The sequence below is a fragment of the Nerophis ophidion genome, linkage group LG07 (genome assembly GCF_033978795.1).
Source record: "Nerophis ophidion isolate RoL-2023_Sa linkage group LG07, RoL_Noph_v1.0, whole genome shotgun sequence".
NCBI classification, from domain to species: domain Eukaryota; kingdom Metazoa; phylum Chordata; class Actinopteri; order Syngnathiformes; family Syngnathidae; genus Nerophis; species Nerophis ophidion.
In genome coordinates this window covers 15,739,634-15,764,536 of record NC_084617.1, presented here as the reverse complement: position 1 = coordinate 15,764,536, position 24,903 = coordinate 15,739,634, and the positions used below count along the sequence as shown (strand labels likewise).

At 38.8% G+C, this 24,903-nt stretch overlaps 1 protein-coding gene across 1 annotated transcript in view; it reads left to right on the top strand.

The window, feature by feature from the left end:
* Positions 1-24,903, top strand: part of LOC133555938 (ATP-citrate synthase) — a 69,774-nt gene that overhangs the window by 6,469 nt on the left and 38,402 nt on the right. Inside the window, exons 2-5 of the mRNA XM_061905418.1 lie at positions 4,079-4,248; positions 15,104-15,226; positions 22,426-22,488; positions 22,571-22,761. Of these exons, the coding sequence (XP_061761402.1) occupies positions 4,090-4,248; positions 15,104-15,226; positions 22,426-22,488; positions 22,571-22,761 (536 nt within the window). The 5' untranslated portion in view covers positions 4,079-4,089. The remainder of the gene's footprint in view (positions 1-4,078; positions 4,249-15,103; positions 15,227-22,425; positions 22,489-22,570; positions 22,762-24,903) is intronic.

Here is a 24,903-nt window from a genome sequence, read left to right as displayed (position 1 = left end):
AACACTCTGCCCCTCCATGTTCAAACTGCTTCCACAGTGGAGTGTTTTAAGTCTCGTCTTAAGACCCACTTTTATTCTTTTGGCTATTAACACTACCTGAGTTGTGTGGTCCTCTGTTTTTTTTATACACTTTGATTTCTATTTTACTGTTTTAATTGAGGCTTCACAGTGGCAGAGGGGTTAGTGTGTCTGCCTCACAATACGAAGTTCCTGCAGTCCTGGGTTCAAATCCAGGCTGGGGATCTTTCTTTGTGGAGTTTGCATGTTCTCCCCGTGAATGCGTGGGTTCCCTCCGGGTACTCCGGCTTCCTCCCACTTCCAAAGACATGCACCTGGGGATAGGTTGGTTGGCAACACTAAATTGGCCCTAGTGTGTGAATGTGAGTGTGAATGTTGTCTATCTGTGTTGGCCCTGCGATGAGGTGGCGACTTGTCCAGGGTGTACCCTGCCTTCCGCCCGATTGTAGCTGAGATAGGCGCCAGCGCCCCCCGCGACCCCAAAAGGGAATAAGCGGTAGAAGATGGATGGATGGATGTTTTAATTGATTTTACCCTTTAAAATCGTTTTTAATCATATTTGTTTATATATTGTTTTTTTATATTGGTTTTATATTTATATATCTTTTGTTTTTATTCAGTCATTGGTGGAGCGTAATGTTTTTTTAATATTGTTTTTAACATGGCTGTGCAGCACTTTGGAAACGTTATTTTTGTTTAAATGTGCAATATAAATAAAGTGGATTGGATTGGGTGTACACCGCCTTCCACCCGAATGCAGCTGAGATAGGCTCCAGCACCCCCGCGACCCGGAAAGGGACAAGTGGTAGAAATTGGATGAATGGATGGATTTTGTTACTAAAATTTTAAATGTTGTTATAGGACAGGATTGTCCAAACTTTTTCCACAGGGGGCCGCACATGGAAAAATTTAAGCATGCGGGGGCCATTTCGATATTTTTCATTTTCGAACCATAACGAAATATAAATAAATGATAAATGGGTTGTACTTGTATAGCGCTTTTCTACCTTCAAGGTACTCAAAGCGCTTTGACACTACTTCCACATTTACCCATTCACACACACATTCACACACTGATGGAGGGAGCTGCCATGCAAGGCGCCAACCAGCACCCATCAGGAGCAAGGGTGAAGTGTCTTGCTCAGGACACAACGGACGTGACGATTGTGTATGTATGTGACGAAAATATATGTATTTTTTTTATCCTTAGGGCTCCTGGGGAGCATAGAGGGTCTCCGTCACTAAAATGTTAAAAATAAGTCAAATTATTCATATTTTTTAATAATGCTTACAGCAAATCTCTATATCAACTTGAGGTTGATATAAAGTAAAACAAATAAGGTTTTATGCCTTTTCTGTCAAAGACAACTTTTTTTTTTTATAGTAAAACTGAAATATGCAGTATTTAGATAGATAGATAGTACTTTTATTGATTCCTTCTTTAGAGCTCCTTTATTTAGCAGTTAAAGCCCTTAAAGATCAATAATGCAGGACACCATTGATTTTAATTATTTAATATTTTTGAGTAATCACAGTGAAAAGTTAAATTAAATCCTACTAAATATATTTGAGATCCGTAAGTTTCCCAACTCATAAAGTCATGCATTTGTATTAGGTTTTTTTTTAACCTTTAACACTTAAATTACAAGATCAACTTCCGATATATCTGTCGATTTTAAGTTTGAACTAATATTTTGTTTTGTTTGTTTTATGCTTTTTTGTCAAAACTTTGATGTTTTTATATGGCAACCAGACAACATATGCAATATTTTTTCCACATAAAACATTTTTAAGTGATAATTTTTAAGTAGTAATTCATTATAACATGGATTTTTTTTTTCCCTTTTTTTTTTTTGAGCAATGGAAAAAAAAAAGAAAATAAAGACAAAAGGGGGAAAAAAATGCCTGCATGGTGCTTTGTGTCAACATTGTCACTTTTTCCTCATTAGATTTAACCTCATTCCACTTCTTTTAAATGTTTTTTTTTTTTTTTTAATTTTTGCAATACTATCAATTTTGCAATTTTTGCAGAATGTGTGGCGGGCCGGTAAACGATTAGCTGCATGCCGTAAATGGCCCCCGGGCCGCACTTTGGACACCCCTGTTATAGGACAATCAGTACAAAATGACTGAATGGCTATACTGAGTGTCATTTGTAAAGAATAGAAACACAGTGTGGATCTGTGTGGATGAGATGATGACATAACAACTGCATTGTACCTTGCACATGCACACAGTTGACTTGTTTAAGACATAAAAAGCAGGGGTTGATAAAATATTTTCCAGCTGTTAGATGGTTGCTGGTGCACAACTTTTTTGTGCGAATAAAAATAATATATTTTTTTACATCTCTATTTCCACAAAGGCTATAGTGCCAATGAATACCGATATCGGTATAAATAAAATCCCAACGATAAACCTCTCTCGTAACGACTGGCTGGTGGTAATATTTATGTTAGTATGTTATTGATGTTCATTGTTCCCATGATCATGAACACACTGTGCCTGAAAGGGGATTGGTAGAGAATGAGGAAGTGTAGTTGTGTGTCTGGGAGTGAAGCACAGACATGGAAGTGTGTGCACGGACGTTGGCTCCGCTACAAGTGGACTTTTATGTACGTATATGTAATATAAAAAAAAATCTGTCCGTCTTCATGTATTTCATAATGATAGTGAACAAACAAAATCAAAAAGTGGAGTTCCCCTTTAAAAGCCTACTGAAATTAGATTTTCTTATTTAAACAGGGATAGCAGGTCAATTCTATGTGTCATACTTGATCATTTAGCGATATTGCCATATTATTGCTGAAAGGATTTAGTAGAGAACTTTGACGATAAAGTTTGCAACTTTTGGTCGCTAATAAAAAAGCCTTGCCTTTACTGGAAGTAGCAGACAATGTGCGCGTGACGTCACTAGTGTGAGGGCTCCTCACATCCTCACATTGTTTATAACGTGAACCACCAGCAGCAAGAGCTATTCGGACCGAGAAAGTGACAATTTCCCCATTAATTTGAGCGTGGATGAAAGATTCGTTAATGAAGAAAGTTAGAGTGAAGCTAAAAAAAAAAGAAAAAGGGCAGTTCCAGGCGGCGGCAGTGGGACTGTTTCAGATGTAATTAGACACATTTACTAGGATAATTCTGGAAGATCCCTTATCTGCTTATTGTTTTAATAGTGTTTTAGTGAGATTGTAAAGTCATACCTTAAAGTCGGATGGCTGCGATGAACGCCTGTGTCTCTCGGAGAAGCCAATGGAGGAGCCAAGATCACAGCTGCCTTTTTGAGCTGCAGGAGGAAGTCGCATAATCCGCTGAAGTCTCCGGTAAGAGCCGACTTAATATCACAATATTCCCATCCAAAAACTTGCTGGTTGACGTAGAGAAACATGTTCGCTTGACCGCTCTGTGTTAAAGCTTCACAACAAACAAAGAAACACACGCTGTGTTTCGGTGCTAAAGGCAGCTGCAATCCACCGCTTTCCACCAACAGCATTCTTCTTTATAGTCTCCATCATTAAGTGAACAAATTGCAAAAGATTCAGCAACACAGATGTCCAAAATACTGTGCAATTGCGCGATGAAAAGAGACGACTTTTAGCCGTAAGTGGGGCTGGGCTAATATGTCCCCTCCAACCAATAACGTCACAAACAAGCGTCATCATATGCGTCATCATTCCGTGACGTTTTCAACAAGAAACTCCGCGGGAAATTTAAAATTGTAATTTAGTAAACTAAAAAGGCCGTATTGCTAAGATTTTATCATTGATATATAAAATATCAGACTGCGTGGTCGGTAGTAGTGGGTTCCAGTAGGCCTTTAAAGGTGTGGCCGATTTTATTTTGCCGTGGTTTGCCACATGGAGAGAAAACCCTGCAGTATTTGCTTGTCATTCTGCAAGTGTAGCCAGTGCGTACACACTAGTGTGCCAATTAGGAGACTATAACCAGAGTGGTAAATGATTGCCTCTTATGTTATTAGTGCAGATAAACTGTGGCTGATTAGGTTAGATTTAGTCTGCCTCGCGATCCACCTTTCCCCTTCTCTCCTTTTTCTGTGCAGCCGACCCTGTCATGTCTGCTAAAGCCATCGCCGAGCAGACGGGGAAGGAGTTCCTCTACAAGTACATCTGCACCTCCGCTCCGATCCAAAACCGCTTCCGTTATGCCAACGTCACTCCTGAGACCGACCTGGACCGCCTGGCCCTGGAACATCCATGGCTGCTCACAGAGGTAAGGCAGCCTTTTGATCAGGGCTCGACGATTATGGAAAAAATACTCATCACAATTCTTTTGAGCGATATTGAAATCAAGATTAGTAACACAGTTATTAATTAATTTGAAAACATGAGTATCTATTGTACCACCAAAACTCAACTTTAAATACAATTTAAAAGCACATTGGATGTGAATGAGTTACAAATAAACATCTTAAAAAATAATAATAGTAATGTCAATAAATTAAAATTACTGAAATTTCATTAAAAAAAATTATCATAGTTTTACCTTTTACACTTATTTTACCACGATCGAGTTTGTGGTTTTTATGTTTTTAATAAAACTTTACAAAATGTGGAATTTGTTACTAATATTGTTACTGTTGATATATATTCATTTTTGTTTCACTACTTTTAGTTTGTTCTGTGTCATGTTTGTGTGTCCTCTCAATTGCTCTGTTTATTGCTATTCTGAATGAGTCTGGTTTGGTTTTGGAATTGGATTACCTTATTATGGTATTGTTTTGTTGGATTGATTAATTGAAAAAATAATAAAATAAACTTTATAAAATGCAAAAACCCTTACATTTATCGGTGCTATACATCTTTGGAGAGTTTTGACCAGTATTTTAAGTCAAAGCATAGTCATTTTTGATGATGAATCAATTAGTGTTATAAGTACATTATGTTTGTTTAAGGTACTTTTTTGAAACCTTTTATTTTGTTAGCACAGTTAGACCGATTGTTGTGCACAGCGCTGTTATTGTGAAGTGTGGTGCTGCTCTGAGCTTGACGAGTGTAGATACGACTGTTAAGTTGTTTTAAAAAAAAAAGAGAGAAAATGTGCCTCTCAAGTTGCAACTGCTGTCCTGTTTGTGCATTGATCTTCAATTGATGATGGCGTTCACAACAACACAAGCAGATGAAATGTGTTGCGGGTGTATGGATTAGTCTTAATTGTTGATTGTTCTCTTCTTAGTTTAGTTTCAAGTGACCGTCTCAACTTTGTTTAGTTTAGGACACATTCTGGGAAAGAATAAGCAGTCCCGGACACCCTTCTCCTCACAATGACAGCATTTGGGGCGGCATGGCGTAGTGGGTAGAGCGGCCGTGCCAGAAACCTGAGGGTTGCAGGTTCGCTCCCCGCCTCTTGACATCCAAATCGCTGCCGTTGTGTCCTTGGGCAGGACACTTCACCCTTGCCCCCGGTGTCGCTCACACTGGGGAATGAATGATGAATGAAAGATAGGTAGTGGTCGGAAAGGCCGTAGGTGCAAACCGGCAGCCTCGCTTCCGTCAGTCTACCCCAGGGCAACTATGGCTACAAATGTTGCTTACCACTACTAGGTGTGAATAAATGATGGGTTCCCACTTCTCTGTGAGCGCTTTGAGTATCTAATAATAGTAAAGCGCGACACAAAATCTAATCCGTTATTATTTTTATTATTATTTCACTATAACTTTATTGACAATTTCTGTGATATTCTGCGTTTAACATTAGATTCCGTTTTATTGGCCAAGTACTGCGTCCACGGTTACGTTAAGGCGAAAATCATATGCCTTATTTTTTGTTGAGTTTAATGATTATTGATTAGGCATACCAGGATTTTGTCCAATAAAAAGTAATGGTCAGATTCCAAACTTCTACTAGACGTGGTCTTTTTTTTTTTCCCACTCATAAGTTTTACCGTTACAAGGTCAAGAATTTGCATGCACAGTGGCTGCACATCCCATTGATGTTTTTTTTTTTTATTCATATTTTTATGATTGTGAAAAGGTAAAATCCAAGTCCAAATTTAGATTAATTGCCTAGCCCAGGGGTCGGCAACCCAAAATATTGAAAGCGCCATATCGGACCAAAAATACAAAAACAAATCTGTCTAGAGCCGCAAAAAATTAAAAGCCATATTACATACAGATAGTGTGTCATGAGATATAAATTGAATTATGAGGACTTAAAGGAAACTAAATGAGCGCAAATATAGCTACAAATGAGGCATAATGATGCAATATGTACATACAGCTAGCCTAAATAGCATGTTGGAATCGATTAGCTTACAGTCTTGCAGTGACCAAATATGTCTGATTAGGACAATAACATCAACAAAACTCACCTTTGTGAAGTCATGCACAACGTTATAAGTCCGGTGGACAAAATCGGACAGAAAAAGAGGTGGCATAAATCACGTCTTAGAAAGTCGGAGAAAGTTATACTTGTAAACAAACTAGGGTGAGTTCAAGGACCGCCAAAATTAGTAGGACAGAACGGCGCTTGCCAAATACTCGAATCAGTGAAACATGTTTAAAGTAAACAGGGTGCTTTATAGCAATTAGAGAGGTTTGTGTCATGTTTGTCCTCCTATAGAAACCAAATTAAAAGAAAAAATAAGTTTTTTTGCCCTCACCATTTCCATTTCTCATATATTTTTGAAAAAGCTCCAGAGAGGCACTAGGGCAGCCCTAAAGAACCGCATGCGGCTCCAGGGCCGCGGGTTGCCGACCCCTGATCTAGCCATACTTTTTAAGATGTCGTCACAGATTTGTTTCATAAGCGTACATTAAAACTTTAATGGTTGGTGCTGTCCTCTTTTATGAAGACACAGAGGTCTCTTGGCGCCTATTAAGTGACGTCACTGACAGCATAGAGCGGAAAAATGTGATCACTCCTACCCTCCGCCAAGGTCCTCGAGATATTTCCTGAGAGAATTAATGAAAAGAGTTTTTGGCCTCGTTTATTTTTATGGAGCTGTACGCTGTTAGAAATACATTGCGTGGACAAGTATTGGGGATACACATCTTTATCAGTGAAACATTGGGCTAGATTTGTTGGTTTCTTTTTCTTCATTTTAGCAAGACATTCTGCACTACTGTATGCTGTGCTAGAACAGTCTCAGTTCTCAGAGTATAAAGGTATGCTTGTATGAGTTGGAAGAACAAACATACTAAATACAGGCTCTCTGGGGTTTTTTCACAGTGCTGCAACCCATCTGTGACATGATCATCAAATTTGCATTATTGACCATGAAGCAAGGGCATCTAATGCAGTGGTTCTCAACCTTTTTTCAGTGACGTACCCCCTGTGAACATTTTTTTAATTCAAGTACCCCCTATTTAGAGCACAGCATTTTTGGGTGAAAAAAAGATAGATGAATAAGTAGAATACAGCACTATGTAATCAGTTTCTGATTTATTAAATTGTATAACAATGCAAAATATTGCTCATTTGTAGTGGTCTTTTTTTTAACTATTTGGAAAAAAAGATATAAAAATAACTAAAAACTTGTTGAAAAATAAACAAGTGATTCAATTATAAATAAATATTTCTACACATAGAAGTAATCATCAACATAAAGTGCCCTCTTTGGGGATTGTAATAGAGATCCATCTGGATTCATCAACTTAATTCTAAACATTTCTTCACAATAAAATAAATCTTTAACATCAATATTTATGGAACATGTCCACAAAAAAATCTAGCTGTCAACACTGAATATTGCATTATTGCATTTCTTTTCACAGTTTATGAATTTACATTTATATTTTGTTGAAGTATTATTCAATAAATACATTTATAAAGGATTTTTGAATTGTTGCTATTTTTAGAATATTTAAAAAAAATCTCACGTACCCTTTCAAGTATCCCCAGGGGTACGCTTACCCCCAATTGAGAACCACTGATCTAATGGACACTGTGTGAGGGACATAAAGTGAGCAAAAAAGCTCAATAAATATGTTTAGAAGTAGCGATACCGTTCATAGTTGAACCAATACGGTACCAATTCCTGGGACTTTAGTGTGTGGTTATGTTCTAAGAAATGTATAAATGTAAGGAAGGGATCGTAGTTCTTTTAGAGTTGGGACACGATAGACAGATTCCGGCCAGAGAATCCTTTAATCATCTTTATTCGGTGGATGGCACTTGTGGGCAAGTGTGTATTGTTTGTGTGTGTGTGGTATTTAGTCGTGAACGCACACAAGGCTGGCTGCAACTATTGATCGAAACGGGCTATTCTGACGAAGACGTGCTTAAAAGGGGGAAAAAACGTCACAGATTGACCTACCAAATTAAAGGAACAGGAACATTACAGAACTGGTTACGGCACACAATGGCCTTTCGTACATTACATATATCCATTGCAACAAATCAATGTAAAAATGATAAAACTGGGCTGTTCAAATTATTGTATAAAGTTTTTCCAGAAGGTGGGTGTCCTAGTTCCAACTGTACAATTTTCCTGTTCACATGTCCCAATGAATTTGTCCATAGACCAGTAGTGATGTGCAATACCATTGAATTTCTCTCGGATTTGATACTGACTAAAATTCAGGCTGATACTCATCCCATATCAGTACTTTGTCGAAATATACCTAATATTTCTACTGAAATTCAAAGGGGTGTGTGTTTTCAAATAATATCCCATCCAAACGAAAACATTTATTCAAAGAGGTGTGTGTTTTCAAATATTATCCTATCTAAAAAAAAAAAAAAATGTATTTAAAAAAGAAAAGAGCAAAAAAACGGAATGTAAAAAGAAAAAGCTGAAATTGTTAAAATAATTATAATAATATACTTAGTCGCCTATAACTCAACATTTTGTGTTCAAATTTATATATTTGTTTTTTTGAATTTTTTAGATGATAAATATCAAAATCCACCCCACACTTAACTTTTCAGTATGCGGCCCTTGGTGGAAAAAGTTTAGACACCCCTGATCTAAAAATATTGGAAGCTCTTAAAATAAAAATACGTAAAATATAAAAAAAGTTTAGTTAGTTAGGTAACTTAAAAAAATGAAATAATACTAACTTATAAATTAATTTGAAAATTTACAACAATAATAAACTGTTATCAATCAATCAATGAGTTTACTTATTTAGCCCTTAATCACAAGTGTACTGTATATGTAACTGATTACTGTATTGATATTTTCGTACAGGCAGAACTATTGACACACTAGATTATGCAGTTGCACAGTCACTTTATTATGCATTTTTAAAATTCTATTTTTCAAGGAAAAAAAAAATGTAAGAAAAAAGAGCAACACAATTGGTGTGTAATAGGAAAAAAGCTGAACTGTTCAAACTGAAAATATTAATGATATACTTAGTCACCCATAATACATAGCTGACACAATATTATTTTTTCGCATTTAGCATTAAATCAATTTATATATCAAAATGGCCCCAGCATACTTGGACTTTTCAGTATGCGGCCCATGGTGGAAAAATTTAAACACCCCTGATCAAAAAATATCGGAAGCTTAAAAATGAAAATACGTAAAATATAAACAAAGTTTAGTTAGTTAAATAACTTAAAAGAATGAAATATTACTAACTTATAAATTAATTAATTAATTTGAAAATTTACAACAATAATAAACTGTTATAAATGTAACTGAATTCTGTATTTATATTTTTGTACAGGCAGAACTTTTGACACACTAGATTATGCAGTTGCACAGTCACATTATTATGCATTTTTTAATTTGTATTCTTACAGGATAAAAAACAAAAATGTAAGAAAAAAAGAGCAACACAATTGGTGTGTTATGGAAAAAAAGCTGAACTGTTCAAACTGAAAATATTAATAATATACTTAGTCACCCATAATACATAGCTGACACAATATATTTTTTTCGCATTTAGTATTGAATCAATATACCGTATTTCCTTGAATTGCTGCAGGGTATATATAGTATGCGCCTGCCTTGAAATACTGCCAGGTCAAACTCGCTTTGCAAAATAATTAGCGCATGCTTAGTATTACCGCCTGGTCAAACTCGTGATGTCACGAGTGACACTTCCTCTGTCATCATTTTCAAAATGGAGGCGGCTGATTTCAATACCGGTAATTTGTAATCGCATAAAGGGAAGAAGATTAAGAGCTATTCAGTAGGATTTAAGGTCCAAGCTTACATCAGACTCAAATGTTTACTGCATGCCTTTGGTAAGTGCCGGAGTGAGAAGAGGTTTTACAATAATTTGCGCATGCTTACTTTTACCGCATGCCTTTGGTAAGTGCAAGAGTGAGAAGAGGTTTTATATTTACTTTGCGCCCAGGCGGCAATTCAAGGAAATACGGTATATCAATATGGCCACCGCATACTTGGACTTTTCAGTATGCGGCCCTTGGTGGAAAAATTTTGGACACCCCTCCACTAAAGTATGAAAAGTATCAATATTTTAAACTGAGAGTTGATATCGAGCGTACAAATCTGGTATTGGCGGTATCAATATTTCAGTATCGGTCCGCACATCACTATACACTAGAGATGCGCGGTTTGCGGTCTCATCCACGGAGTCCGCGGATAAACCACGGGTCGGGCGGGTGACATGACGAAAAAATAGATTTTAAATAGATTCGGGCGGGTGGCGGTTGAACCCATCCATTTTCTACCGCTTATTCCCTTTCGGGGTTGCGGGGGGCGCTGGCGCCTATCTCAGCTACAATCGGGCGGAAGGCGGGGTACACCCTGGACAAGTCGCCACCTCATCGCAGGGCCAACACAGATAGACAGACAACATTCTCACTCACATTCACTGGAGTTTGCATGTTCTCCCCGTGAATGCGTGGGTTCCCTCCGGGTACTCCGGCTTCCTCCCACCTCCAAAGACATGCACCTGGGGATAGGTTGATTGGCAACACTAAATTGGCGGTTGAACCATTCGGAAATATTTAATATACTTAGTTCTGGGATAGGCAACCTTTACCACTCAAAGAGCTATTTTGACCCGTGTCACAAAGGTAAGAAGAAAATAGGAGCCGTCAACAATCTCGCAAATATCTGCTGGCGGTAACCAGATAACAAAATTAAGGGCGTGCTATGAAGCCATTGCCTTTGACGCCTTCTACAACATGTACAAATTGCTTACCAGTCCAGCAAAATGTTGTATGCAGCTTCCGCAGATACACGCACACGACTGCAAGGCATACTGGGTGATACAGAGTACACTGATGGTTGTGATATAAACAACTTCAACACTCTTACTAATATGCACCACACTGTGAAGCCACACCAAACAAGAATAACAAACACATTTCGGGAGTACGTCCTCACAGTAACACAACATAAACGCAACACAACAAATACTCAGAATCCTTTGCATCCGTGACTGTTCCTGACTATATTATACACCCCGCTAGCACAAAACCCCGCCCCCCCTTTTGTCGGTAAGGTGGGCTGGGTTGGGGGCGCGGGGGTGTAAAATATAGTCAGGAAGAGTCATAGATGCAAAGGATTCTGGGTATTTGTTGTGTTGTGTTTATGTTGTGTTACTGTGAGGATGTTCTCCTGAAATGTGTTTGTCATTCTTGTTTGGTGTGGCTTCACAGTGTGGTGCATATTAGTAAGAGTGTTAAAGTTGTTTATATCACAACCATCAGTGTACTCTGTATCACCCAGTATGCCTTTCAATCTTGTACGTGTATCTGCGGAAGCTGCATACAAAATGTTGCTGGTCTGGCAAGCAGTTTGTACATGTTGAAGAAGGCGTCAAAGGCAATGGCTCCATAGCACGCCCTTATTCTCGTTATCTGGATGAGCACCAGCAAATATTCGCAAGAATGGTTGCAGCTCCCATTGTCTTCTTTACTCTGTGAAACGGGTCGAAATAGCTCTTTAAGTGGTAAAAGTTGCCGACACCTGACATATAACAACGGGCGGGTGGCGGGCGGTTGCGGTTTTGATAAAATGTTGCTGCGGGTGGATGACGACTTTAGTGATGCGGTTGCAGATGATATAATTGCCTATCGGCGCATCTCTACTATACACCTATAGCTTCATCAATGAACAGATAGGGAACACACTTCTAGCATCAGTTCTAGGGGCGGTTTAATGGATAAAAATGTCTTGTCTAGTTTTGTGGACTCAGCAGAGTAGAATCATCTGAGATGCTTCACATGCAGTTTGATGCTGCTGAACAAGACCAAGATTTAGCCGAGAGACGCTTGCTGGCACAAGCTCAAGTAGAAGGTAGATATCTGCATGTGGCTGTAATAGAGGTCCAATTAGATTAGGACCGTGACTCATCCCGCAAGATAAAAACCTTGTCCTTTGTGTTTAGTTTCCAGGTATGAGCGTGATGCAGAGGGCACATAGAGAGAGAGCTGTGCGGCGGTAGCATTGATTAGGAAATTGCATTAACTCTTACCCCCACTCTCCCACCGCCCACCTCCGTCCTCCAGTTGCTCTCGTCCTGACTGGCAGGGGCCCAGATAGTAATGGCTCCGCTGTCATAAGTCATTCTAACTGGCGGTAGGAAGCGCCGCTCTTTTTCTCTCTAGACGGGGGATGGCTTTGACTTTGCTCTCTTGTTGTGATAAAATCCTGCCCAAGCAACGCTTCGGGGAACGAAACAGACGCTGATTATGATTCACGATGAGGGATTGGCATGATTTGTCAATTGGTGTGTAATGAATTAATTAGTTTTGTGGAACTTGGATGAATAGCCCCTAACTTTGCAATCAATTGTGATTATGTTGCGTATGAAACAGCTTTGTTAGCCATACAATTTTAATTTGGATGGATATTTTTCTTAAGTGTGTGTGATGTTTTATTGATGATCTGGCATCGCGTAGTGTATTGTATTGGTTTTGATAATGAAAAATATCTAAATGGCCCCCACATTTTTAGATTTGTCAGTGTGCTGCCCTCATTGGAAAGAGTTTGGACACCTCTGTTTAGTAGTTAGTACTTCCTTTCATTCATACAAGTTGTTTTTAAAGTTATCGAGACTTTTGATTCTAATTTCATTGCTTCTACTGTTTTATGTGATTACAAATGTTAGCCATCCAGGAAATGATGCAACATGTTCTGCTCAGGCAGTGATTAGGATCATGTGGATTTTTGGAGGGTGTTGCCCTTTTTCTTCTTGCACACTTGATGCTGTCAGCACATTAGCTGTTTCTAAACTAGCCCTGGTCTCATTACTCATCCCGATGTGGCGCTTGCTCTCATAAAGGGCAACGCTCACTTTTTTATAAATGGGTATAATTATTAAACTAGAAGGTCTATCTGGAGCTGATGCCGCTGTTCGATTAGGTATCATATAAAAAACCCAAAACCAGTGAAGTTTGCACATTATGTAAATGGTAAATAAAAACAGAACACATTAATTTGCAAATCCTTTTCACCCTGTATTGAATAGACTGCAAAGACAAGATACTTAACGTTCGAACTGGAAAACCAAATTTTTTGCAAATATTACCTCATTTGGAATTTGATGCCTGTAACATGTTTCAAAAAGGCTGGCACAAGTGGCAAAAAGACTGAAAAAGTTGAGGAATCCTCATCAAACACTTGTTTGGAACAACCCACAGGTGAACAGGCTAATTATTGGTTATTAAAGCAGCTTCCATGATTCACAAACAAGAATGGGGCAAAGGTCACTACTTTGTCAACAAATATGTGAGCAAATTGTTTAAGAACAACATTTTTAAACAAGCTATTACAAGGATTTTAGGAATTTCACCATCTATGGTCCGTAATATTATCAAAAGGTTAAAATAATCTGGAGAAATAACTGCACGTTAGCAGCAAGGCTGAAAACGTGACCTTCGATCCGTTAAGCAGTTTTGCATCAAAAACCGACATCAGTGTGTAAAGGATATCACCACATTGGCTGAGGAAAACTTCAGATAACCACTTTCAGTAACTACAGTTCGTCGCTACATCGGTAAGTGCAAGTTAAAACTCTACTATGCAAAGCAAATGCAGTTTATCATCCACACCCAGAAACACCGCTGGCTTCGCTGGGCCCGAGCTCATCTAAAATGGACAGAAGCAGCAAGACTGAAATCCAACATCGAATGCCTGTGCCCTTCAATCTCCTTGGCGGTTTTGCATCAAAAACCGACACAAGTGTGGAAATGATATCACCACATTGGCTGAGGAACACTTCAGAAAACCACTGTCAGTAACTGCAGTTCTTCGCTACATTAGTAAGTGCAAGTTAAAAGTCTACTATGCAAAGCAAAAGCAATTTATCAACAACACCCAGAAACGGCGCCGTCTTCACTGGGCCCGAACTCATCTAATATGGACTGATGCAAAGTGGAAAAGTGTTCTGTTGTTTGACGAGTCGACATTTCAAATAGTTTTTGGAAACTGTGGATGTCGTGTCCTTTTGGAACAAAGAGGAAAAGAACCATCCGGATTGTTATAGGCGCAAAGTTCAAAAGCCAGCATCTGTGATGGTATGGGGGTGTATTATTGCCCAAGGCATGGGTAACTTACACATCTGTGAAGGCACCATTAATGCTGAAAGGTTCATACAGGTTTTGGACCAACATATGTTGCCATCCAAGTAACGTTATTATGGAGGCCCCTGCTTATTTCAGCAAGACAATGCCAAGCCACGTGTTACAACAGCGTGGCTTCAAAGTAAAAGAGTGTGGGTACTAGATTGGCCTGTCCAAAGTCCATTGAAAATGTGTGGCGCATTACAAAGCGTAAAATGCCACAACAGAGACCCCGGACTGTTGAACAACTTAAGTTGTGCATCAAGCAGGAATGGGAAAGAATTTCACCTGAGAAGCTTCAAAAATTAGTCTCATCAGTTCCCAAACGTTTACTGAGTGTCGTTAAAAGGAAAGGCCATGTAACACAGTGGCAAAAATGCCCCTGTGCCAACATTTTTACAATGTGTTACTGCTATTAAATTCTAAGTTAATGATTATTTGCAAAAATAATTAAGTTTCTCAGTTCGATCGTCAAGTATCTTGTCTTTGCAGTCTATTCAATTGAATATAAGTTGAAAATAATTTGCAAATCACTGTTTTTATTTATGAATTACACAACGTGCCAACTTCACTGGTTTTGGGCTTTTTACTTTGGAACTTTCTAACAGGTCTTAATGTTTGCTTTATCTAGAAGCTGGTGGTGAAGCCAGACCAGCTGATTAAGAGGCGGGGCAAGCTGGGCCTGGTGGGCGTCAACCTGGACCTGAATGGCGTCAAAAATTGGCTGAAGCCTCGCCTCCTGAAGGAGACCATGGTACGTCATCTAGTATCCAATAACACTTCCTGCGTCAATAATATCATATTGCCCTCTTCTCCTTTTATCCTTTTTCTTTCATGTGTACATTTTGTAACCAGTGCATGTGTGTGTGTGTGCGTGCGTTCGTGTGTATAAATAAGCCTCACTCTGCTGCTGCCGCCTTTCGGTCTGCTGGTAGTCCATCAGTGCAGTCAGCATGACATACAACAAGGAGCATCCATCACTGCGCCGCTCCGAATGCCTTGCCCCATAAACCAAGAAGACACTTCTAGAAGCTCACATGAAGAAGAACGTAGATTTATTTCATCACACATGACGTGAAATTGTCTGCTGCCGTTTGCAGTGGTAAATCCATATAAATAGAGCTGCAATGTTCCATCTACCGTATTGGTAAAGTTGTATAATGTAAACTAAAAACAGTCGGTTTAGGGCAGGGGTGTCAAAGTCAAATACAGAGTGGGCCAAAATTTTAAAGTGAACAAAGCCGCGGGCCAAGGGTTGAACAAATGAACCTTTTAATAGGGACCCAAACAAGTTTTGCATTGAATATTGAACAAGCAAGGCTTATATAACTTTATAGTGACATGCAAAATCGAGTTTCAAATAATAATAATAGTAATTAAAAAAATATCAATGGCATATCATATAAAATTGAAATAAAAATTGAGTGCCTCTTTTCTGTTTGCAGCATTCTGAGGTAAATATCAAAATAAACTTTGTCCACAGGCTGGTAATAAATTTGAAAATAAAATAACAATAATGAATGAGTCAAACATTCAAGCCTTGAAGTAACAAGAGAAAGTGCATGAATAAATTGTTAATTATTGCTCAGTTTGCTACACTAATTTGCTTGAACAATGAATATGGAACAAGCAATAATTATATAACATAATAGTGCAAAATCAACATTCAAAAAACAAAACCAAAAAAATAAATGGTCAAATAAATACAATTTCAATAAAACATTTAATGCCTCTTTTCTATTTGCAGCCTTCTGAGGTAAATATCAACATTACATTTTTCCACAGGCTAATAAATCTTAAAATAAAATAATAATAAGATGGGTGGGGTTGGTGGTGTGGCACGGGTTTTGGTGGTAGTCAGTGATGCAAGGGGTTCTGGGTATTTGTTCTGTTGTGTTTATGTTGTGTTACGGTGCGGATATTCTCCCGAAATGTGTTAGTCATTCTTGTATGATGTGGGTTCACAGTGTGGCGCATATTTGTAACAGTGTTAAAGTTGTTTATACGACCACCCTCAGTCTGACCTGTATGGCTGTTGAGCAAGTATGCATGGCATTCACTCACGTGTGTGTACAAGTCGCATATGTCATGTGACTTGGCTGGCACGCTGTTTGTATGGAGTAAAAGCGGACGTGACAACATATTGTAGACAACGCTAAAGGCAGTGCCTTTATAGTACTGGCGGGCCAGCTCTAATTTTAATTTGATATTGCCTCAAGGGCCAAATGAAATTGTACGGCGGGCCAGAGTTTGACACCCATGGTTTAGGGCATTTGAACAAAACATGGCAGATGATAAGATATGATAGCTACAACAATAGATACCTATAAAAAATATGGTGTCTTGTGTGTATCATCAATTGTGCCTGTACAAATATATAAAATGAAAAAATATACACTGTATTTTTCCGGAGTATAAGTCGCTCCAGAGTATAAGTCGCACCTGCCGAAAATGCATAATAAAGAAGGAAAAAAACATATATAAGTGGCACTGGAGTATAAGTCACATTTTTGGGGGAATTTTTTTTGATAAAACCCAACTCCAAGAAGAGACATTTGAAAGGCAATTTAAAATAAATAAAGAATGGTGAAAAACAGGCTGAATAAGTGTACGTTATATGAGGCATAAATAACCTACTGACAAGGTGCCTGGTATGTTAACATAACATATTATGGTAAGAGTCATTCAAATAACTATAACATATAGAACATGCTATACGTTTAACAAACAATCTGTCACTCCTAATCGCTAAATCCCATGAAATCGTTTACGTCTAGTCTCTAACGTGAATGAGCTAAAAAATATTATTTGATATTTTACGGTAATGTGTTAATAATTTCACACATAAGTCGCTCCCGAGTATAAGTCGCACCCCCGCCCAAACTATGAAAAAAAAACTGCGACTTATAGTCCAAAAAATACGGAACATGCCAGGGCTCGGCGAAATGACTGAAAACTATCACCATTCAAATGTTTTATATTTGTTGATATCAATAATTACTGAGTTGATGACCTGTCTAGAATAAGGACAAGGAGAAAAATATAATAAATGTAAACATTTTTATTTAAAATGTAATCTTCCTTCAGCAAAGATGGCAGAAACAGGGATTTTGTGGCTCGATCCCCAGCCTCTACCATCGTGCCCTTGCTCCTGATGGGTCGTGCTTAGGGCCTTACATGTGTGTGAATGGATGTATGTCGAAATAGTGTCAAAGCGCTTTGAATACCTTGAAGGTAGAAAAGCGCTATACATGTACAACTCATTTACCATTTATCAGGAAATGTCAACACAACCATGGAAAGCAATCAGTGTAAACACAATTCTAAAATCACATTGAACACTTAACAATACTCTCTTAAAATGAAGGTGCAAAAATAAGGAATATGTAAGAAATATTTAATAATGTGTAAAAAAGTGAAAATGTAAACATAGAGAAACCTAAGAAAAACTATTTTCTGCGTGGCTAAGGTGGTGCGTGGACGAGCACCTTGCATAATTTACAGTCTACAATGTTCTGACTGCAGTCCGTTTTAAAAAAATCTAAAAAATACTATCAAGGTGACTTTTCCTGTTTTTCCACAATTTCTTTATTTCACTCATTTTTAGTTTCACTTCTCACTCTATGCAAAGCATCAACTGCGAGACAATAAGAAAGTGCAACCAAACATGATACCAGTTGATACTGTTACCCGATTGGCTGTTACCGTGTCACTCCCACTGATCAATAATCACTTTTTGCACTGCTCGGTTACCAGAGAGTGAGTGCCTTTGTTCATGCAACCAACCGTGTTTTGAAACTTCTGGTTCCTTCCGACGCCCTGCGATGAGGTGGCGACTTGTCCAGGGTGTACACCGACTTCCGCCCGATTGTAGCTGAGATAGACACCAGCGCGCCCCGCGACCCCAAAGGGAATAAGCGGTAGAAAATGGATGAATGGATTGGTTTCTTTCGATGTTAAAAAAAATAAAAATTATCAAATATTTTATCGAACGCATTTAACCGTCCCACACATAGGAAACCATTTTTATTATTATTTTTTTTTTTAATACCATATTTCGTCACATGGCCCTGATGGAAGTGGACTGTAATGACCAAAGGTATTCATTCACAGTTTTGTACAAATTTGCACCAATATTTAATTAGTTACCCCTTGTATTTGCTATTGCCAACTAAAATAGCATTCAGTAGCTATAGTAGTAACAAGCCTTCGTCTGATTTCCCCCCGTATCCAGACAAGTTTTGTCGCAGAGTTATTAATTTAACAATATGTTTAGTATCATTGTGGTTGTAGTTTGTGTCTGTGTACAATGGCATAAAATAAAGCATCCAAAATCCTCACATCTATTTTCCAATGTGTCATCGACCCTACGTCCTTTTTGTTTTTTTAATTGCACCTTTCAAAATGTCAACTCCATGGCTCTCGCTCTTTGTTATATTTTTTTCTCCTATTCTCCACGGTTGGCTGATCACTGACAGTCCCTTACAGCGCCCGTGCCTGCTGGCCTTTAACTCAAGAACGGTGACAGCACTCCGCCAAATGAGCTGCGTCAATCCTCCTGGGGCAAAACATGACGCCATTCGCCTTAAAATCTTATCTTTGTTTGTCTGAAATTCTACAGAATTGTGGACTATGCAAATTCAGTGTCCCCCCCAGGACTGCAATCTGTCTGTGATGGTGGGTTACAGGCGGGCTAGGTAATGTCATAATCTAATTTGTACAACAGGCCGTCCAATTTTATGGATGCTGTGGGACAGACAAACAGTGGGCAAAAACATGAAAAGCAAAAATAAATGTTCAGCAATGCAAAAGGACTTTCTTGTATTGCTTCTTTTTATGTTTTTAATGTTACAAGAAGAAAGAAAAAATGTGTTTGTGTGTGTGTGGGGGGGGGGGGGGGTCACAATAAGACCAGCTGTTTTTTGACTAAAGCCATACATGCTTTGTTAGTGTCTAAATGTGTCCAATAATAAAACCAGGAAAAGTCACTAGATTTGTTGCTAGTCGCTTGAAGATCACAATCAACAAGGGTCTAAATCAGGGGTTCTCAAACTACAGCCCGCGAGCCAGATCCGGTCCGCCAGCGTTCGAGATCTGGCCCGCAGGAAGTCCCAAGTTAAATTTTATTTTTTTAAATGTGTCCTTTCTAATCCATTTTCTACCGCTTGTTGCTTGTTACTCTGAGTCTCCTAGCCGCTCAGGCAGATCACATTGTCTAAAAATGCATTTTCCAATCAATGACCTTTTTATATATATATATATATATATATATATATATATATATATATATATATATATATATATATATATATATATATATATATATATATACATATATACATACATACATACATACATACATACATACATATATATATATATATATGTATATATATATATATATATATATATATATATATATATATATATATATACATACATATATATGTATATAAAACGATATCTATATAACGATAGATATATAGAAATCTAAATATTTATATATATATATATATATATATATATATATATATATATATATATAAAAACAGCCCGGCCCCTGGCCAAATTATTTTAACCCAATGCATCCCCCGTGTCAAAAAGTTTGGGGACCCCTGGTCTAAATACTCGCTAAATATAGCAATCAAGTCACTAAGTTGGCAACACGGATCCCTTGTGCTATTTCGTTTTATTCTATAGCAGACCACTAAAAATTGGTGGACGCACAAATCCAGACAACATTGTTAGCAAAAACAAACAGATTTATTCAAGAGTGCACACACACTAATCCATGCACATTTCTTTTTTTACATCCCAATCAATGTGATGGCTGTGCATGCCCAGGTCATGCCTCTTTATAAATACGCAAATCATATTGAAATTAGCCATGTCCCCTAAGATCCCACACTCTGCCCAATCAAAATTCACCGCCAAGACTTAGGAGGTGTTTTTTTTGGGCGTTTCCAGCAAACGAAAGATGGATGAGTTGGATAGTGTGAGAACTGTCAATGCTGTGGAGTCTGAGGACCACACACAAGAACAAATAAGTAATAAGTTGTACTACATCAGGAAGGCGGTGAAGAAGAAGATGGATGTGGCCAAAACAGGAGAGGGGACCAGAGATAAAGTAGCGCTGCACCTCCTTTACAAAGATAGAAATGATGCGTAAAACTTTAGAAGAGGTGGGCGCACATGTGAGTTACTAAGACTATAATTTGTGGAACTTACAACAAACTGTTTTTATACAGTGACTTGCTTACAGACTGATTACAGTGTCATATGAAAAGTATGTAATACTTGGTTTGAAATCTTTTATATTCAAATATGTCAGCATATCAAGAAGGATACGAAAGACTTTGACTCTTGTTTGATTACTCAATTTATTATTACAACGCAGGTCGGGCCATTCCTTCACTGTCTCCGGTGCCATAATGTGCCGCAACCACCGGAACACATTGTTGCAGCAATAGGTGTAAAACCTTTAGAAATATTAATATGAATATGAAGCATTAAAGGCCTACTGAAATGAGATTTTCTTATTTAAACGGGGATAGCAGGTCCATTCTATGTGTCATACTTGATCATTTCGCGATATTGCCATATTCTTGCTGAAAGGATTTAGTAGAGAACATCGACGATAAAGTTCGCAACTTTTGGTCGCTAATAGAAAAGCCTTTCCTTTACCGGAAGTTGCAGCCAATGACGTGACCCGTGTGAGGCCTCCTCACATCCTCACATTGTTTATAATGGGAGCCTCCAACAAAAAGAGCTATTCGGACCGAGAAAGCGACAATTTCCCCATTAATTTGAGCGAGGATGAAAGATTTGTGGCTGAGGATATTGATAGCGAAGGACTAGAAAAAAACAAATAATAATAGTTAAAAAAAAAACGAAAGGCGATTGCATTGTGAGCGATTCAGATGTTTTTAGACACATTTACTAGGATCATTTGGGGAACTCCCTTATCTTTCTATTGTGTTGCTAGTGTTTTAGTGAGATTATATAGTACCTGATAGTCGGAGGGGTGTGTCCACGGGTGTGTTGACGCCAGTCTTTGACGGAATTAGTCACGGCAGCAGCAGCACGACAGAAGTTCCGCTGATCTCCGGTAAGAGGCGACCTTTTACCACAATTTTTTCACCAAAACCTGCAGGTTGACAAGTGGTCGGGATCCATATTCGCTTGACCGCTCTGATCCATTGTAAAGCTTCACCTCCGGGAATTTTAAACAAGGAAACACAGTGTGTTTGTGTGGCTAAAGGCTAAAGCTTCCCACCTCCATCTTTCTACTTTGACTTCTCCATTATTAATTGAACAAATTGCAAAAGATTCAGCAACACAGATGTCCAGAATACTGTTTAATTACGCGATGAAAAGAGACGACTTTTAGCCGCTAGTGGTGATGCGCTAATATGTCCCCTCCAACTCGAGACGTCACACGCACGCGTAGTCATACGCGTCATCATTCCGCAAAGTTTTCAACAAGAAACTCCGCGGGAAATTTTAAATTGTAATTTAGTCAACTAAACCGGCCGTATTGGCATGTGTTGCAATGTTAATATTTCATCATTGATATATAAACTATCAGACTGCGTGGTCGGTAGTAGTGGGTTTCAGTAGGCCTTTAAATGCATTTTGTGTCCTCGCCTAACTCTTTTTTGCATTGTTGTAAAGCAAGAGACCACCTATGTGTGTCGCCAAAGTATCTGCAACGTGCAGAAATGTGCGTGCATGAAGTTGGTGTCAGGCACCTCACATTTCCACGTCCAAAAATCGATGTCAATGTGCGGCCCGCCATAAGTCCATGAATGTGTGGGACTGTAATTTGTGTGGAGGTTATTTCCTTTTTCTTAGTGATAATTATGACTACTACAAGGTTGCACAGAGAAATGTGTGGCTTTTTCTCTGTTGTCATGCGTGTTCTTTAATAAATGTTTCCTTGGTGGTCCTCAGGTGGGAAAAGCCAAAGGCATTCTCAAGAACTTCCTCATCGAGCCGTTCGTCCCTCACAAGCAGGTAACTCTTTCGTTGTGGGGAAACGCAGTTTCATGATCTTTTTTAGTATTCGTAATGCCGAAATCCTTTCTCCGTCAATTAGGAGGAGGAGTTCTACGTGTGCATCTACGCCACCCGGGAAGGTGACCACGTGTTATTCCACCACGAAGGAGGGGTGGATGTAGGCGACGTGGACACCAAGGCCAAGAAGCTGCTAATTGGCGTGGACGAGAAGATCAGCGTGGAGTCTGTCACCAAGCAACTGCTCTCGCACGTCCCTAACGACAAGAGACTGTGAGTACCAATCAAGAAATGACATAAGCTAATAAGCTCAGTGAGAAGTGCATTGGGTGTCTACAAAAGCACTTCGTAAATCTAACCTGATTCATTCATTTATTTATTCATTGTTGTGTTACAGCATGAGTAGTAAGAAATGTGTTATTAATTGCTGTGATATGAAAAGAGGTAGGATTAAATAAGCTTTGCATCTTCTTTCTCCTTTTTGGGCATGTAATGAGAAACTATGTGATGTATCCTATTGTAAATGTATTGCATGCATGTTCGGAATAAACTAAAATCATAACCATAACCCATCAATTAACTAAAAGAACATTTTAATGGTACTTTTCCAAAATGGATGACATTTGTGTGCACAAGTGCGTATTTTTCATCCTTTAAAAAGTCGCCAAAACCCACGTTTTTACTAGGGTCGCCCGATATAACTCCTTCACTTCTGAAAACGATACCGATATTGGAGCTGTCACGCCAAATTTCTTCCCCCCTACAAAAACCTTCCCCCCGGAAGAAACTACTTGAAGGACCCCATTGAGGGTGGAAGGACCTTAAAGCAGCCCACACAGCTGCCTGTTTTAAAAGCATTATAATTGGCTGATTGTCATAGGTGAAAAATAACGGTGAGGAAAAAATATTAGCATTTCAGCATGCTAACCTTTCAAGCTAATTTTGTTTCGCTAATTTTGCAGCTGTAACCCTTAACGGTGAGGAAAAAATATTAGCATTTCAGCATGCTAACCTTTCCAGCTATTTTTGCTTTGCTAATTTTGCAGCTGTAACCCTTAAGAGTCATATAAGTTGGTATTGTCACGCCCTCATTGGGGTCCTTCAGGCATTGGAGGGGCTCTGTCACGTCAAATTTCTTCCCCCCTACAAAAACCTTCCCCCCGGAAGAAACTACTTGAAGGACCCCAATGAGGGTGGAAGGACCTTAAAGCAGCCCACACAGCTGCCTGTTTTAAAAGCATTATAATTGGCTGATTGTCATAGGTGAAAAATAAAGGTGAGGAAAAAATATTAGCATTTCAGCATGCTAACCTTTCAAGCTAATTTTGTTTCGCAAATTTTGCAGCTGTAACCCTTAACGGTGAGGAAGAAATATTAGCATTCCAGCATGCTAACCTTTCCAGCTATTTTTGCTTTGCTAATTTTGCAGCTGTAACCCTTTAAGAGTCATATGACTTGGTATTGTCAGGCCCTCATTGGGGTCCTTCAGGCATTGGAGGGGCTCTGTCACGCCAAATTTCTTCCCCCCTACAAAAACCGTCCCCCCGGAAGAAACTACTTGAAGGACCCCAATGAGGGTGGAAGGACCTTAAAGCAGCCCACACAGCTGCCTGTTTTAAAAGCATTATAATTGGCTGATTGTCATAGGTGAAAAATAACGGTGAGGAAAAAATATTAGCATTTCAGCATGCTAACCTTTCAAGCTAATTTTGTTTCGCTAATTATGCAGCTGTAACCCTTAACGGTGAGGAAAAAATATTAGCATTCCAGCATGCTAACCTTTCCAGCTATTTTTGCTTTGCTAATTTTGCAGCTGTAACCCTTAAGAGTCATATAAGTTGGTATTGTCACGCCCTCATTGGGGTCCTTCAGGCATTGGAGGGGCTCTGTCACGCCAAATTTCTTCCCCCCTACAAAAACCTTCCCCCCGGAAGAAACTACTTGAAGGACCCCAATGAGGGTGGAAGGACCTTAAAGCAGCCCACACAGCTGCCTGTTTTAAAAGCATTATAATTGGCTGATTGTCATAGGTGAAAAATAACGGTGAGGAAAAAATATTAGCATTTCAGCATGCTAACCTTTCAAGCTAATTTTGTTTCGCTAATTATGCAGCTGTAACCCTTAACGGTGAGGAAAAAATATTAGCATTCCAGCATGCTAACCTTTCCAGCTATTTTTGCTAGCTAATTTTGCAGCTGTAACCCTTAAGAGTCATATAAGTTGGTATTGTCACGCCCTCATTGGGGTCCTTCAGGCATTGGAGGGGCTCTGTCACGCCAAATTTCTTCCCCCCTACAAAAACCTTCCCCCCGGAAGAAACTACTTGAAGGACCCCATTGAGGGTGGAAGGACCTTAAAGCAGCCCACACAGCTGCCTGTTTTAAAAGCATTATAATTGGCTGATTGTCATAGGTG